Below are 18,122 nucleotides of genomic sequence, written 5' to 3'. Positions count from 1 at the left end.
AACAATATGAAGCTGAAAACAACCAGCGAATGCCAATGTATACATAAAAGATGTATGCTGCTATATGATTATCTCACCAATTATTAAAAAAAATATTTTGATTTGTAAAAAAAATAATCTAAAAATAGAATGAGAAAAGGCAAAGCACCTGAGCAATCTGGTTGACCTTGTTTATTGAAACACTAGATTTTAGCACGTGCGATGCACAAATTCTATTAAATTGTTAAGTTAAAATAAAACTCCTATATATACCAACTGTCATATTTTATATATTAGATTAGATTAACTTTTTTTTTTGTTGGATAATTTTTATTTTAGATTAATTTTTTAATTATTAAAGTGTTTGATTGTGGATGAAGTTGTATATGCCTAACCTTAGTAATTACTTAATAAAAAAAGTATCTACATGGCACTTTAATTTTCATTGGCCGAAACCATCTGATTTTCTACGTGGCGCTCTAATATTGGATTAGTGTTTGATTTTGGGTTGAATTTTATTCTAGATTATTTTTTGATTTCGGATGAACTTTATTTTGGATTTATTTTTTAATTATTAGAGTGTTTGATTTTGGATGGAGTTGTATATATTAGTAATTAATCAATTAAAATATCTATGTGGCACCTAATTAATTATCTACGTGGCACTCGATTTTTTTAATTCAAAAATAAATTAGAAACCTTATTTTTCATTGGTCGTAACCATTATATTTCTTACGTGGCGTTCTAATGCAGCAAATATGCAACCTTTATATACATATAAAGGAGGCACACACACATACATATATATATGTGAAGTACTAGGTTCTGGTGAGAACGTCCCTTAAGATGAGAACCTCCTTATAATGAACCTTCAACAACCGTAGGATTTAGATGGAATGAACGAATGAGATTTAATCTCAGAAAATATCAGAAAATCCCAAATGTTGGTCCTTTTCATGAAAACGACAAAACATGATTTTCCTTTCTCTCTCTACTTCCCCGACATTATTTCTCTCTTTCCAACTCCCTGCTTTTCGATTTTCTTCGAATTGCAACAAATTAGTACCTAATTAGGTGTAAATTGTCAATTTTCATCGCAATTTAACGGGTTATATCAATTTCCAGCTTCAATTTTTGGAGGTCTTCAAGGTTTTGCTGCAAAATTCGAAGGTAATTTGAAGAACTTGCTTCTAATTTCCGCGGCACACAATTATTCACTTAAATCAAAAGTGAAGCTCAAATCAGGTATTACTATAGTTTATTACTGGAATTTGATGTTGCTCAACAATTCTGCAAATCACAGCCTATAATTCAGAATTTTGTGATTTTTTAGTTAATTTTGTGGAGGTTTTATTGCGCTAGAACTTCTGTGCTTTTTGGAATGATTTTTACTTGTTGTTTTTGTTGACTTTTGTAGCTCGGATATGTGTAATTGATATCAGATTAATAATCTAGTCTGCTGGTTTGATTCTATAAGGTTGTGTCCAGTTTAGAGGGACCGCCTGTTGTGTAGAGCTTCAGTTCTAGATGTTAGATGTTGCAGTCTGTACAGGAAACTGCAATTGAGCTTTTGGTTATTAAAGTAAACTAAATTGTTCTGATACGTCAATAAATCTCTCCTAAAGCAAACTAAATTTCTCCTAAAGTAAACTAAATCTTCTTAAAGTAAACTAAATCTTTCTTAAAGTAAACTAAATGGTTCTATTTCAAATTGTCCCAAAATGCTATTCGTTCTTGAAGTAGATCAAGGAGGCTCAAAAGTAAATCAATTAGGTCAAGAAGTGAATTAAGTTATTGCGTTAGGGCGTCTTTGATGTAGATTCCATGATAGGCTTGCTGACTGCTGTTGTGGAGATTTTGGCTGGATTATGTTGATTCTTGGGTTGAATGATAGGTAACTTAATCAATTATATATATATGGGTTTCCATAGGTATCTTATTGTAGTGGAGGCCATATTTTGAGACCTTGTTGTACCCATATTTGTTTTGTTTGAGAAATGAAATCAATATGTTTTTTGTTGGTATGTTTAATGTTGCAGAAATTTTGAGGGTCTACAGACCTTTTGCAAGCGCATCACTGCACTTTGAGGTAGTTTTGTTCAGTGTTATAGTTCAGCAAAGTTTTTGGTTGTCTTTTCGTTCTCCTGATGTGGTTAGATTTCAAGTATGTTGTTGTAGTGTTCTGCTGTATGTTCTTCAGCTTTTCATAGAAAAATTAGTTTGATCTTCGAATTCTAGAAAAAACTACTTGATTAATTGATTTAACTTTCTATGATGCTCGAATTAGGTTTCCGAGAGCAACTATGCAGATTTCTTGAACAACCAGAGATTTGGAAGGTATAACTAAGGTAAACTTCAAAATTTTGGGCTTAATTGAATTTTAAGTATCTAATTTGTCCATGAATCACACAAAATTGTTTGCTTGCATTACGTTAGATCAAATATTGATGTTGCTCTTTCTGTTATGCGTTCCATTGTTGTTTGCTGCTATTGTTTGGATCTAACTGTTATTTCTGATCTCCTTGCCTATTCTGTTTCATATGTTCTGTGCTTTCCCTGCTTGTGATGTTCCTATGTTATTGTTATGTTGTTTCTGTGTTATTGTTCTAGTCTGTGGTTTCATGCTTGAAGCTATTTTGCTAGGTTTAAGCCAATGTTGACCTTGGTTGACTTTGGTGTTTATTTTGTTGGTTTTTATGGTGGAATCTGGACCTAAATATGATCAGTCGTTAGTATATATGTTGATAATTAAGATTTAGTAGTGACACAAAATAATTAAGTATTAAAACTGCGCAAAAGTAAACCAAATATCTCTAAAAGTAAACTAAATATCTCTAAAAGTAAACCATATAATACTGATATATGCATTTTATATAGATTTTTTTGTTAGGTTATGATACATATGAATAAACATAAATCATGCGGAAAAACCATAAAGCCAGGAAACATATTATTTACCCATAATCATTTAGCATAATTCAGATGCATACACTTTGTAGCGTGCCCTCCCTAGCTGCGCCCGAACCGAACAAGAACAAGTCTTTAGGACTCCAAGTGTCGTTCCTACGTAGATAGTCCACAGCACGTCCGGATCCGCCTTAAGATTGACCAACTAGAATCGCCCTTAAGGTACTATATATTTTCGGCAAATAGGGCAAAAATATGGCCGATTTTTCTACTTAAAAATCTTAGCTTTTTATTGTTTGAATACTTGAAATTGTCTCTTATAAATTGTGACCCTAGGCACCTATTTATAGAGTTACGGAAAAGGACTTGGGATCCTATTAGGATACTAATTTATTTAATTATAATCCTACTAGGACTCTAATTAAATAAACTAAATCTTTTAGGTTTAGATTTAATCATATGACGAATCCCGGTAGCCTTAGGATTCGAGTAACACACTTCGAGTGATACGCTAGCACCGCACGCAGGCCTTACGGCCCACGCACAGCGCCAGCCCACTCGTCGCAGCCCATGTCGCAGCTCCGTGCGCGCGCCAAGGCCATTTGCTGGGCCTGGCGTGGCTTGGCAGCGTGTGTTTGGGCGCTTGGGCTTGCTGGGCGTAGGCTTGGCTTCGTGCTGGGCCTTCGTCTAGTGTAGACACCTACTTTTGTCCCCATTCCCGAAAGGGAAGGTTCGATGATGAGAACACAAATCTCCACTTGGCAACGCATCTCCTGTAAAATAACGAATCTCAATCACCCTTTCATTTCAGCCAAAACTGTTATTTATAGAAACCTGCTAAGAATAGTAACTGCCGTAAGAAGTAGTTGTTAAAAGTGGCAAAGTCATAAAAGATAGAAATCTGTCAGAATTAGGTGTTACACTCCAACATAAATCCTAAAAGAGATAGAAATTGTAAAAGGAATTCTATTCCTATCGCAATTCGATAAAAGAGTTAGCGTATTAATTAAACTCATAACGAACCTAGAGTTCGTAAAGGGCCCAGACGCATTCCGTCGTAAATTGATACACACCAAATAAACTCGGATTAAGTCTCTTAATGGACCCCGTACTCTAGAGTCCAATCTGACAAAGAATTCTGCCCAGATCCTATTTTCAACGCCCAGCCCTGGGCGTCAAAATCTTTGACGCCCAGTGCTGGGCGCCGATAATACCTGGGACGGATTCTTTTCCTAATTCGTTTCGTATTCATATTCCTGAAAATCTATCTTTCTACGCCACTTTTTTCCTATAAATAGACCCCTAAAGCCGACGTGAAAACACAACACAACACACAATTCATAATCTGAGTATTGACTCCAACCCTAAGTCTAAGCCTCACGCTGCGAAATTGATCCCGCGTTCTGTCGCAATCGACCCAAAAGTCGAACAGAACGTATCCTGTCCCACTTTCTCATGTACTATATTAATTAAAATTCAATTGAAAACCCCACCCATGTACTATATTCCACTTTTCCCATGTACTATATTATCTTTCACATGTACTTTATTCCACTTTTCCATATAACTCAATCATCATTTGTACTTTATTCCATTTTTTCATGTACTATATTCCACTTTTCTTAAAATCTGTGTTTTTGGTCAAACAGGAAGATAATTATGGGACGGAGGGAGTAGTAGTTGTTAAACTCATATTTTGTCCAAAACCTCCAGGTTATATCCGAAATTTGGAGTTGCTCCACTGCTTGGACGAGGGATTGGTGGCAACTGGCAAGCTCCGGAAGAGCCTGAGGCCCTGAGCTATTGATTATTGATTGATTAAGGATTAAGGAGCCAAAAATAAAAGTTAGGAAAACCCTCAAAAATGAATTTAAGCATCGGTAACACCGCCACAAATTCATCTAATTTCCCTGCAATTTTCCAAAACCCATCTTTTTTACCCAGAAATAATTCATCAATAACCCCTAAAATTCTCTCAAATAGTCACCCAAAAACTCTAATAATAACGGCTTCTTCAAATAGCAGCAGCAACAATAATCAAAACACACCCACAAACAGCAGCAGAGATCATCGGTGGTCTCTTAGTGGGATGACGGCTTTAGTCACCGGCGGCACTCGTGGAATTGGGTTTGTCACTCTCTCTAATTCCATTCTGGTTTTTGGTACTGAAATTGCAATGCATGAAAAATTGTTTTTTTTTTTTTGTGAATTTTGGCATTTTTCTTATGCTTGAATTTTTCTGGGACTATGTCTAGGCTTGCAATTGTGGAGGAATTGTTGGGTTTTGGAGCAATTGTGCATACTTGTGCTAGAAATGAAGTTGAGCTTGATAATTGCTTGAAAAGTTGGGAAAATCAAGGGTTTAATGTTAGTGGGTCAGTTTGTGATGTGTCTTCTTGGGAGCAACGAGAGAAGCTTCTGGATACTGTTTCATCTGTTTTTTATGGCAAGCTTAACATTCTTGTAAGTAATGTTTTACCCTTGATTTTATTGTTGCTTTTTTTTGGTATGTCTGGTAAAATTTGTAGTATTCTATATGTGATGATAGTTCATAGCAATGTTTAAGGGTTTAGTTACTTGGAATTGTGTTGTGTTGTGTTGGATGATTTTGATTTGTTTTATATTCTTATGCCATGTGATATAGATAGGGTAATGTTTGCATATATTTCTGGTCGAAGATGTGTCGAGAATTGTATTGAATTAGAACTATTGAAGCACTCTTAGATGAAGATCGATGAGGTGTGGAAGAATTATGCTAGTAATTTGATATCTAAGTAATTTTATCTTTGTCATAACGAGGTTGATCACAGACATTGAAGGACATTTGTCGAAACTTCATTCTTGCTTCATCTTTTAGCTGGGGTTTTCCATTATTCATAGAGTTCAGTGTTTGTTACAAGATGCACTCAAAGATGAACTAAATGAGTAATTATCTCAGCAGGAGAAAATTTTCTAGTTACTGCTAACTGAAATCTTATTTCTAAACTACCCATCTACTATAGGTTGGCAGCATTAGCAAATGTAGACAAATATTAATCTTCTTCCTAATTAGCTTCTACGCAAATCACATTATACCAAGCTAACAACCTACTTCTGTATACTCGACCTATTACTCAAGTGATGTGGAATAAGCTAACTGACTAAGTTTCTGTGGAAGCTGCCTGTGATGAGCCGAGTGCAGTGACTTCACAGTTATCAGAGATTGTTACGGAGTATTTCAAATTGTTTATACTTTATACTGAACTGAACTTATTTTTGCTAAACTAACTTAATTTCTGATAAATTAGAGCTTATTTTTCGTGAAACCTACCCTTTGGAGTATGCCAAGGTCCAAATAAGAAATTGGAAAGAAAAAGAATTTTCTTTTCATACTTTAGAATGTCCATTTCCGATGGAGCCAAAGATTCATTTGTTCTTTTGGCTGTGGGATGTAATGTACTAAATCAAAATGGCTCTTAATACCTTTGCTCTTCCTTTCCATGAAGTAGAAGATGGTCGTCCTGTTGTTGTCCCGTTATGCTTTTGGGTCAATTGGAAACAACCTCTCTGCAATTGCAGGGGTAAGGTTGCGTACGTCCGACCCCCCCTTACCCTGCTTCTTGCGGGAGCCTCTTTGAGGCAATGGGGTAATGATAATGATGACTGTAGACGGGACAGATAGGCCAGGAGCATAGAGAGTGACGTAGTGACTTGTGAGTGAACCTTGGTGACATTCTTACCTCACATCTATATCAAGTAGTTCGCTTGGTGAATGTATCTCAAGTTTTTCCTGCTTTTTGTAACTCCCTCTGTGCATTATCAGTTGTCACATTTTTTTACTTTTCTTTACGTTTGTAGGTTTATTTCCAAGATTCTATTATTATTTAATACTACTAGGCTACTAGCATAGGAAAGTGTTGTGCTTTCGTCCTATCTATGAGATTGTTTTGTCACTGAATGATTGAGTGATCAATGTTCTGTTATAACAAAAAATATTTGCATTGTCATTCTTTTTCCTTTTTCTAATTTGCCTGCCTTGCAGTTGACTCTGAAAATAGTTTAGTTCTGATTACTTGGGTTTGCAGGTCAATAATGTTGGGACAAATATACGGAAACCAATTGTTCACTTCACTCCACAAGAATATTCGACACTGATGACTACAAATTTTGAGTCTGTTTTCCATTTAAGCCAGCTGGGTCATCCTCTCCTAAAAGCTTCTGGCTGTGGAAGTATTGTGTTTGTTTCTTCTGTTTCTGGTTTTGTTTCCCTGAAATCGATGTCTCTTCAAGGAGCAACTAAAGGTGAGCAAATGATTAGTGTTGGTTTGTTTTAACTATTTCTATGTGAATAATTATGCACAATAACTAAGTTTCTGCGTTTAAACTGGTTTGGTTTGCAGGAGCAATTAATCAACTGACTCGAAGTTTGGCATGTGAATGGGCAAAAGACAATATTAGGAGCAATGCTGTTGCGCCTTGGTACATCAAAACCACTATGGTAGAAAAGGTAGTTATAACTTTCTTGGTTAGTGTGTATACTCCCTTGCTTCTCTCGGGATCCTTGATTATTCAGTGAGCCTCAGTCAGAGGGACTTAAACCTTGTATTGATAATGGTGATGTCATTGTCTACCTAGTGTTAACGTTAGTTTGTTTCACCATGCTTAAAGTTGAAATGCAAATGTATAGTTTTTCCGAATAGAAATCAAATCCATTGAACTTCTATTGAATATGTTTTAAATGAACCATATTTATATTTTCCTAGATGTCTTTCATATTTAAGTCTTGAGAATATATCTGTATATCTGCTTTCCTCTTTGCATTTCTGTAAAATGCTGAGCAAGGCTTCTGTAAAATGCTGAGCAAGGCTTGTGTTACAAAATATCAAATTTTCACTGCAATGTTTTGACCTACAACTAGTGGGCGACAGTTGGATTAAGAGGATTAGGCAGCTATTTAGTTGTATAGGATTCTTTTAAGTTTTAACAGTTGCTTCTGCTTTAAATTTTCAGGTTTTAAGCAATGAAGATTATCTAGAGGAAGTTTATTCTCGTACACCACTTTGTCGTCTTGGAGACCCAGCAGAAGTCTCTTCTCTGGTTGCATTCCTTTGCCTCCCTGCATCTGCTTACATTACTGGTCAAATTATTTGTGTTGATGGCGGAATGTCCGTCAATGGTTTCTATCCCAAAATGGATTTTCAATAGCTGGTAAGTTTACTCACATGTTATATTCTGTGTGATTTTGTCATTACCTCCCCTTCAGCTGCTTCTTGTTTACTTTAACGTAGCTTAGCATATCTGCACACTCTGTTTTTTCTGTGACGTCTTTGTTTCTCTTACAAAAGGAAACCTCTTTCATTTTTATGTCCCCCCTTCCATTTTTCTTCCTTCTCCCTCTCCCATCTCCCTCTCTTTGTGAGGGGGTAGGGAAGGTGGTGGAAAACAAAAAGTTCAACCGGGAAGGGACAAATCTTTTAAAAGTAGGGATCTGGAGAAAATCCTGTAATTTCTTCTTGTTGTTTTCTGTTTTGATGTTTTAGACAAATAATAAGAAAAACTTATCATGGTTTCATGGGGCCTATGGGGCAACAGCCACCTTACCTATTTTGATGGTTTGATTATTGCTTCATTTAACAAACCAAACACACAGACTTCAAACACTCATCTTTACTAGAGAATTGTTTTGGACATATTTAAGAGAATAAAGCATAAACCTCTAATAAAAATATTAGAACTCTAATCATAAGTTTGGTTGATGGGAACATTTTGAAGGGTTGCATATTCAAATCTTGTCAATCAATTGGATTTGACAAGTAAGAATGTTACGGAGTAAGATAGATTGCTATTGATCAAGTTGTAGGAGCATTTTGAGTTACATTCTCTATGGCATAGAACTAAAGGCCATATCGTGAAGGTTGAATTGGTGATTCTTTGAATTTTTTTAAATGTTTGCCTTTTTAGGAGTCATAGGGTTTGAATGACCATACTTACTGTAATGTATATTAAGGAGCCTACGAAGCCAAGTTTTAAAGCTATCAATCAGTCTTTATGAGTATTTAAGGAGTGTTTAAGATCTTCTGTTACTAAGAAGGTTATCTGATCATGGATTAGCTGAAGGGTTGTCTCAAAGGAAATACTGTCAAGAATGTTGTAATTTCCTGTTATATGAGTCATCTGGTGGAGAGTGGACTACGTTTGTTAATGTTCTTGATTATCATGGTCTTGCCTAACTGTTTAGACTACTGGGGGTCTTATCTTAAGTTTAAGTTGAACTAGAGAAGGGACTTAGACTTGTAAAATCTGAGACTACAATTCATGTGGTATATATAGTTTGGGAAGACACCTGAAAAAAAAAATTATTGAGTAGGAAGTTTTATACGCTCTATGGATACCTAATGCTTAAGGATAAAACTTTGTAGAAGGTGATACGCCCCAAGTTTTATTGGACTTATTATTGGTCTGAGTTAATTGCGATTGCTCCGCCTATCGAGGATAACCTTCAGATTCTGTTAGGCTTTACCAGACTTAAGGAGCCTCATGGACGTGAAGTATAGCCTTATGAATTCGGTTTGTTCAGGAAACAGGCAATCTGGATATGTAAACTGGAGCACAACTTTCAATATCTGTCAGATTTACCACAAACCTGTAATCTGAGAGCCTTATGGACCTTTATTTTTATGAATGGGCTCCCACTGGGAATGGATAAATAAAACAGTTGACCTTGAACGACTTTAGAGGCTCATGGAAGTCAAGGATCCATGGACTTTTCATCCCTGGCATGACTTTAGGTTGTTGTCAGGTAAAGTTGCATCTGGTGCCATACATGTTCGTAGACTACATTATTTCTTTTTTCAATCTTCTTTTGATAAATTTATCGGTTTATCCATTCTAGGAAAGGTCTGAACTCTGAAGGCATATGGACATGTGGTCCAAATAATTAAGTTTGGATGACGAGCCACTATGAAGAGTTGCTTGTGAGTTGATGAGACTTTTTAAGGTTAGTGCTCAAAGAAATTGTGCGGCCCATTACTCATCATTCTTAGCCTTTATCAGCGTTCATCCCAACTTACCATTAACTCGGAATAATCTCATTGCGGTGGTTTGCTTCCCCAAATATTCTCGGGTTAGAACTTTTTTCATGTTAAACCATCCCCCCCCCCCCCCCCCTCTCTCTCCACCATCAAATAAATTCCCAATCTAGCCAAACAGTCACCAACTAGGGATTATGTTTATTTTGACCTGAAAGTAGTCATCCGTCACTTGAGAGTAATTTGAGGACGCATGGAACTTTCCTTCTATCTTTTAAGATATTCAACAATTGTCCAAAGTCTTCTTTCTAACATAATGTGATTTAGATGTAGGGGTTAGGCTTGATTGGATTTGGTGTCATTTATGTCTTAGAGATTATTAGGCTCAAGATGAAGCTTTCCTCTAATATTCATGATATTAATTAATATGGAAAAATTGGTATATACGATAGAAACTACAACTTTGGTGCACGGAGAAGCACCTCCACAAGCGAGTGTGCACCCTTGTGTTTGAAATTGCAATAAGGATTGAATAAGTACAAAAAATCAGATAGGTGGAGATAAAGGCCCATGAATTTTTTTTGACAACAAAACAGCATTTAATAAGCAGGTGTTATTTGTAATGGAGAAAGACTGGTAGCATTAGTTGTGGTGCAATAGCAGAGGAGTAATCACTGTAAAGTGTGAGGAACATGAATACCACATCAAATGAGTACACAAGCGTATTTGATCAAATTACTTTTAAGCTCTTAATTTTGAGGGAAGGAAGATTTCTAGTACTATTTCCAGATGGAAGGAACAGGAGTTCAATTTCTTTTCTCATTAGTATGGTTTTACCATGATTCTGCTTGACACAACCTGTCCACTTTCCATATAGCCCCACCATCAGTAGGATTAACAGTGATTAGTATGGTTGATCTTGTCAACGTTTTTCTTGTTGCATTTTAACAGAATAAATATGACAAATATCTGTGACCTCTAACACTCTTGTTTACCCACCAGATGGCAAATTCCAAGCGAAAATGTATTATAACCAGTAAGTTTTGCCTGACCAACGATAAAGCTAACAATATGAGTTCCAGTGGTTAAACGTTGGATGAAATAGATACTCTTGAATGTTCTTTTAGTATTGAGGGTCATTTGTGTACATGTTGTATTGCGTAAAAGTGCAAAGCATGAAGCTATAAGTTTTTCCGTTTTGCTTGCAGAATTTCTAATCAAGGGGATATTGTGTTTGGTTAGAGAGGACAAATTGGCCGGCCAAGTGTCAGATATGTTTCAATGGAATACGGAAAAAGAAGAAAATATTCTGCACGCCTGTCTAAAGGATTCACTTTCTCCTACTCCACTGTTTCATATAGACCTTACTTTGAAGGGTAAAGAAGTGGTTCTGGACTCTGGACCTTGAAGATATCACTTGAGGTATTGGTTGGCAGGCAGCATGCAGTGTTCGTGATTTTATAGAATGCTTTGTTTACTGCATGCCAGAGCCAAGAAAATCCTGCCAGCTGTGGTGGATTATGATCTTGTATTAGTTCAGTTATTTCTTGTCCCAATCTGTTGATCTTTACATAAATGGTTGCTTCTGCCTATTAACAGAGGAAATTATTGAGAAATAAATGATGGTTGATTGATATTTTCCCTTAATTCTCATGTGTTCTGTCCTTGGCAGAAGAACATTAACGATAAGTCGATAACTGTTTTCCTAAATAAGCAATGATGATGGCTAATTGGATGGCAGTTGATCAGTCCATGAAATCTGATTTCCACTGTACATGGTAAATCTTATCTATTTTGGCTGTGATGCCATTTTTGCTTCTTAATATCCAATTTATATATCTGTAGTGTAACGCTTTGGCTGGCAATTGGTATATAATACTTATATAATGCAACATCTGTATTTCCAGCCTTGTAATTAGTTAAGTAAACTTCATCTACCAAAAATTATATCTAGTCATCTTGGAAATTTTGCACTCTTGAATTGTGGCTGGTTCCTAACTTGGAAAGTTGGTTGGGTTCAAGAGTGCAACTACACTCTTTTGCTTTTAGCTTATTAACTGCATGCATTACACACGAAAGGACAAGAAAAAAAAGAAAGATGTTTGTCTTGGTCGGTACATGAGGTACACTGATTTTTGGCTCCTCTATATTTTTGTCAAAATTAAATTATATGACGGTCCATACCTTCTCTTATTCCCATTTTGATTGACTTGAATAAATAGTTGAGGATTTTACCAGTTGCAAGTCTTGCAACACTGAAAGTTCAAGCTAGTATGTTATTTAACTTTCTATTGCTAAAATCCTGTTTAAGTTGGATGCTCTATTTGATTAATTTACTTTTTTTTTATCATATACCAAGCTTCCCGTAGGTGAAAATTTAAAAGAAGCTCCTGTAGCCACATGACTCTTATCATCTACAGTAGAAGGTGGGTTCTCTTCGTTTCACATCTCTTGTGTATATGTTTGAGAACTGCTGGTAGTATGGTGGTGAAAAAGAAACTTCGGAGTTTACATTCTGTCTAAGACACAAAGACTGATGTCTGACTCCCGGTGGCAGCTGCAGTGATAAAAGATGGTCTCTTAATGGCATGACTGCTTTTGTTACTGGGGGCACTAAAGGAATCGGGTTTCTCCCTGTCCCCTTTTCTTTTTTGTTTGTGTATCATTGTGAGAACTTGCTAATGTGATTCATGCATTAACAGTTATTATCAATTCATTTTGTACTCCCCTAATTTATAGCGATTGTCCTACTTCCCATATCAGTCTGCTTCAAATGGATTTTTCTAAATTTTCATAATCACTCTATACATCTAGTGCACCTGATTCACTCAAAACCATGATTAGTAATTTTCTTTTCACTTAGTCTTTGTGGGAAGGCAACCTGGATGAACTCCATAAAACAAAAAAGTGTTTGTTTTTTGGAACAATTTTGTTGTTATCCTAATTTTATATGGGCCTTTTTGTTAAAAAAAAATGTGCATCTCCCAGTAACTTGAGTTCTGATCGACTACAGAAATTATTGCATCTAACCGTTAAAACAAAGGGTAAAATAGATGCAAAATTGGAATTCTAGCAGGATTTTGGATGATACTTATACTGTCCTCATTTTGCAGTGTCAGTTGTTGCTGTCTCGTCTTTGATTTGATTGTTTGCAATAGCTAAATGGAATCCCACCATTTACCACTTTCATTAAGGTTACTGATTGGACTCTATGAGATAATCACAAATCAAAACCAACTACCTGAATTGTCCCGTCTTCTATTGTCAAATTGTCGTATATCCTGCCCCTTACTAAATTCATTATTTCCCGTTATAGTAACAGTTCATTATTTCTTTTATCGGGAAAAAAAAGAACATTCTAACCTTTCCCAGAAAAATGGCATTTCGATAGTGAAGAGGACTAATCAAGCTGGAAAATTTCGCAAGATTTTAATAAAAAATGTATGTATATTCATAGTTATTAACTTTTATATGTTATTTTATATAACAAGTTATTATTGAAACTGTTTCCATACATAATAGCTGGTGGAGCAGAACTTAGAAATGTAACAGGCACATTTTTATGGATATGTAGATGCATGTTTTATTTATGTTTTCCTCTATTCTCATCCTGCAGTCATTCGATGTGGAAGAACTAGCAAGCTTTGGGGCAAGGGTTCATAGATGTGCTAGAAATGAGAGTGAACTTGAAGCATGCAAATGCAACTGGGAGATAAAAGGCTTTCAAGTCAATTGTTCTGTTTGTGATGTAACATCTCGATCCCAGAGACAGAAGCTGATGGAGATTGTCTCCTCCAAGTTCAATGGGAAGCTCAATATGTTGGTTACCAACATAATTGTTTCTTGCTTTCACTAAATTACTTTTATGTTGTTTTGGTTAAATTTATAAAGGCGAACAATGCCGGGACTGGCATAGTTCAACCAACAGAGGAGTTCAAAGCTGAAGACTATGCAACTATAATGGCCACCAACCTTGAATTGACTTTTCATTTATGCCAACTTGCTCATCCATTCCTCAAAGCATCTGGGTTTGGCAACATCATCCTCATATCTTCTGTTGCAGGTGTTGTGGCTCTCAATGTTGGCTCTGTTTATGGCACAACAAAAGGTACTAATCAAAATTTGGCAAATTATTTATTCTAATTTCTTAAACTCTTCGAAATAGCAACTTTTTTTTTACATCAAAATTTAGTGTAGAAAACGGGGTAGCAAAGGCAACTGATCATCATTTTTGCAAATGATACTTGTATCCATTCCTTACGCGGGACCTATTTGAGCGTGAAATATCTTTTTTTTTGTATCTTGTTGGCAGGAGCAATGAACCAACTAGCAAAGAATTTGGCATGTGAATGGGCAAAGGATAATAACAGGACTAATTCTGTTGCACCATGGTTCATCCGGACCCCTCTTACTGACCCGGTAACAGCATAATATGATATCTATTTATTGCTCAAGATGTTGTAGTGTTTCTCTGATAGCTCTCCCGCCTGAACTGTGGTATGGGGTTGGTCACATACTCACATATATAATATATTTGTGCATAGAGGTTGTTTTGTAACTTTTGCTGGATCTTATCCATAGCTAATTTATATTGGACGAACACCCAGAGGATTCTTGATAGTTGTTAGATGCAATTGAACTAATAACTTTGTCCGCTTCTTTGTTTAGGAATTTCTTAATAACAGTAGTCTTTATGGGATAAAATCTTAACTCAGAAATTCAGTACCAAATTAGAATAGTTGTAGATATTACTCTGTGTGTCCTAAGATAATTTAAAATAGCTTGAGGGCACAGAGATTAAATAGGGAGACTTTTGAGTTACACGTTATCGTCGTTAACTTAGCTCTGCGACAAAGGTTTTCCTATTGTTCATACTAAGTTGTGATTGGTGGCAGATTCTTAGTGACAAAGAAACTTTGGAAGGAATTGAAGGAAGAACTCCTCTTGGAAGAATAGGAAAGCCGGAAGAGGTGTCGTCGTTGGTGGCATTTCTATGCATGCCTGCAGCTTCTTACATTATTGGACAGACCATATGTGTAGATGGAGGTTACACTGTCAATGGCTTCATTCCCAACATTATGTAATAAAGTTATGGTAATGATAGCCTTTCTCACATTTGTCTGGTTTCTCTAAGAATCAATTGTGTTACATTATTGGTGTGGTCCTTACTGAAAGGGCATGACAGTGATTGTACAATTCATACTATAATTATTAAGAAATATCAGTGTGTTCAATTTTCAAATTAATTGCGCACCATTCACTTAATAAATCCAAGTAGTTTTTTTTACAAAAAAAATAAGGAAGAAGATTGTATTAGAACTTGAACAGAGGACTTAATGGTATGTCCTTGTTCAAACCCAGAGAAGCTCCTATAGCCACAAAAGCCTTATCATCAACTGGCGCTGCAGAAGACAACTTGCTCTGTTTATAACAGATGTACCCTATTGAGTTTTGACAAAACTCATGTATAAAGTATCTCCTTTGAACCAAGCTAGTTTACACGTAAGGGAAAACAAAGTATTGTCTTATGTTATGTTAATTGTCAAAGTTATGCATGGGAAAATGTGAAAAAGCATCTGTTGTATCTATTTGAATGGAGGAGGTAGCATATAGGAGTATATATATATTTTTTCTGAAGTGCTGGTAACTTAGTAGTGTAGTGGTGATTGTTGAAAGATCAAATTTTGAAATTATTTGTTTTGCAATAGAAGAAAGGTGATTATGTCAAATTCTAGTAGCATATGCAGAAATAAACGATGGTCTCTTTCTGGCATGACTGCTCTTGTTACTGGGGGCACTAAAGGAATCGGGTTTTTACTCTTCTCTCTTTCCCTTCATGTTTATATTACTTACTATAAACTTGCTGATGTTATTCACACATGTTCAAGTTAGTATCATACTAAAAATGATCATGCTGGTGGTCATCAATCATCACTGTTTCAGCCCATCTGACACGTGGTAGTGCGCAATTTAGAAGGTGGACCATGGTGCACATAGAGCATGGTGCACCTTAAGAACATTAGTATATAATTAAAAGAACATCTGTTTACGTAAAAAGAACATGGACATATATTTTTTTTATATTTTTAATAAATTGTGATTTTTTATAACAAAAAAGTAAAACATTATATTGCATGTTCTTTTGTCGTAGTGTCATGTTCTTTTGTTTATGCACATGTGTTCTTTTGGTGCACATGGTGCACCATGCTCTATGTGCACCATGGTCCATAGTCCACGGATTGGTGGTAGTGCATGGGAATGCAAATCTATGAATCGATGTGATGTTGTCATGAAATTTCTTACAAAATTACTTTATACTCATTATCATTATGGCCAATTATAATCGTCTACCAAACTAGTTGTTAATTTTACTTCCATAACAGATCATTATTTGAACTAATTTTTTTTGTCAATATATACTTTGCTAATAGAAGTGGTGGCAGGATTTTCAGAAACGTAACAGCAGATTCTTCATTGATATAGCTGTAGTAGCAGTTGTTGATTTCAGTATTGCTCATTTCAATTGCAGATACGCAGTTGTAGAAGAACTAGCTGGATTAGGGGCAAGGGTTCATACATGTGCTAGGAACGAGTCTGAACTCGATGCTTGCAAACGCAATTGGGAGTCGAAAGGCTTTCAAGTCAGTTGTTCCGTTTGTGATGTAACATCTCAAGCCCAGAGAGAAAAACTGATGGAAATTGTCTCCTCCAAATTCACTGGCAAGCTTAATGTCCTGGTTAGTGTATATTCTTAAGCAGCTGCCATTTTGTTATGTTATAAAGAGTAAATGGATACATGCATGGACCCCTTTAATGGCACTCGGAGTAGATCGATTCTCTTAAAATGGCCGGCTTTCGAGACTAAGCCTGTTACCCTAATGCCTCCTTAACCAGTTTGCAGGAGCTAGCATATGCTGGCCAACCTCTACTTGAAAATAAATATGCTGGTTTTTGATAAATCTATGTAGGTGAACAATGTTGGAACATACATAAAGAAGCCAACAACAGAGTACACAGGTGAAGATTATGCAAGTGTAATTGGAACCAACCTTGAATCAACTTACAATTTATGCCAACTTGGCCACCCTCTTCTCAAAGCATCTGGTTTTGGCAGCATCATCTTCATGTCTTCTGTTGCTGGTGTTGTGGCTGTTGATGTCGGATCACTTTACGGTGTAACAAAGGGTATGCATTCAACTTCAACTTCAACTTCAACTTCATCATCTCATCATATGCAATAATAAAGAAACAAATATTCCCAAAGTTGTCACATAATAGTACTCCGTACTTATTTGGCCTTCTGAAAGGCAAAAGCTAAGCCAACTGATTATGAAACTTTTATACCGTGTATTAATTGCTTTCATTTAATTCAATTTGAGTGTAAAATAATTATATTATGATTTATCTTGTTGGCAGGAGCAATTAACCAACTAGCAAAGAACTTGGCATGTGAGTGGGCAAAGGATAACATTAGGACCAATTCTGTTGCACCTTGGTACATCCGTACACCTCTTACTCAAGTGGTAATGACATTCAACATCTCTTGACAACATAAAATTTCTGTCTACAAATAATTGTTTGCCTTTGCATTTGTGATTAACTGAAACTATAGCACAATAATTTGTGAATGTGATCATGTATTCATGTATTCATGTAGTAGTGCGTAGTATTAGAATTCCTCATCCTTGTTTCTTATGTATGACAGACCCTTGGTAACAAAGAGTATTTGGAAGGAGTGGAAGGAAGAACCCCTCTTGGAAGGACAGGGGAGGTGGAAGAAGTGTCTGCGTTGGTGGCGTTTCTATGCATGCCTGCTGCCTCGTACATTACTGGTCAGACTATTTGTGTCGATGGAGGTTTCACTGTCAATGGCTTCAACCCCAACATTTTGTGAGACAACTAGCTTGAATTCCGGCCTGGATTTCAAGTAGAGGCTTATCAGTTGCTTCTACCCCTTTTCAAACAAGTTTTAATCATAATCTCTGGATCCAAATCTAATTGTCACATAATCCCAACTCCTATAATTGATTTGGTTTTGACAATTACTCCTTGTAGTCAATGAATTTTTTTATTTTTTTTAAAAAAAACGAATTATGATTGTTTTGACATTTACTAGTTTCGACTTTTTGGAATACTATGATCAATTTTGAAATTTTCATATAGATCAAATATAACAGAGATAAATTCATCAGAAGATAGGAATACAATCAACACATATAGATAAGAAAA

The 18,122-nt window shown here is 35.9% G+C and overlaps 2 protein-coding genes across 13 annotated transcripts; both read left to right on the top strand.

The window, feature by feature from the left end:
* The first annotated feature begins 930 nt into the window (after positions 1-930).
* Positions 931-16,561, top strand: LOC130459070 (tropinone reductase homolog At2g29260, chloroplastic-like). Of its 12 annotated transcripts, XM_021992317.2 has the most exons (14): positions 931-1,224; positions 2,019-2,068; positions 2,267-2,327; positions 4,600-5,013; positions 5,142-5,349; positions 6,951-7,167; positions 7,266-7,372; positions 7,876-8,030; positions 12,466-12,529; positions 13,510-13,716; positions 13,785-14,001; positions 14,206-14,312; positions 14,789-14,987; positions 16,423-16,561. In XM_021992317.2, the coding sequence occupies exons 4-13, from the start codon at positions 4,751-4,753 to the stop codon at positions 14,975-14,977; spliced, it is 1,734 nt and encodes a 577-aa protein (XP_021848009.1). In that variant the 5' UTR covers positions 931-1,224; positions 2,019-2,068; positions 2,267-2,327; positions 4,600-4,750; the 3' UTR covers positions 14,978-14,987; positions 16,423-16,561. The 12 variants fall into 12 exon arrangements, 10 of the variants coding, with proteins under 10 accessions (XP_021848009.1, XP_056686980.1, XP_021848005.1 ...); XR_008922999.1 differs by lacking the exons at positions 12,466-12,529; positions 13,510-13,716; positions 13,785-14,001; ... (1 more) ...; positions 14,789-14,987; positions 16,423-16,561 and adding exons at positions 9,443-9,664; positions 9,758-9,862; positions 11,102-11,540 and having other exon boundaries at positions 939-1,224; positions 7,876-8,073; XR_008922998.1 differs by lacking the exons at positions 12,466-12,529; positions 13,510-13,716; positions 13,785-14,001; ... (1 more) ...; positions 14,789-14,987; positions 16,423-16,561 and adding exons at positions 9,758-9,862; positions 11,102-11,540 and having other exon boundaries at positions 939-1,224; positions 7,876-8,073.
* LOC110787675 (tropinone reductase homolog At5g06060-like) lies at positions 15,205-18,001 on the top strand. Its single transcript, XM_021992316.2, has 5 exons — positions 15,205-15,703; positions 16,423-16,630; positions 16,862-17,078; positions 17,310-17,416; positions 17,599-18,001. The coding sequence occupies exons 1-5, from the start codon at positions 15,615-15,617 to the stop codon at positions 17,785-17,787; spliced, it is 810 nt and encodes a 269-aa protein (XP_021848008.1). The 5' UTR covers positions 15,205-15,614; the 3' UTR covers positions 17,788-18,001.
* Positions 18,002-18,122: the final 121 nt, after the last annotated feature.

The sequence above is a fragment of the Spinacia oleracea genome, chromosome 6, assembly GCF_020520425.1.
Source record: "Spinacia oleracea cultivar Varoflay chromosome 6, BTI_SOV_V1, whole genome shotgun sequence".
NCBI classification, from domain to species: domain Eukaryota; kingdom Viridiplantae; phylum Streptophyta; class Magnoliopsida; order Caryophyllales; family Amaranthaceae; genus Spinacia; species Spinacia oleracea.
Note: the sequence above shows the minus strand (reverse complement) of the source record. Positions and strands in the feature narration are given on the sequence as shown.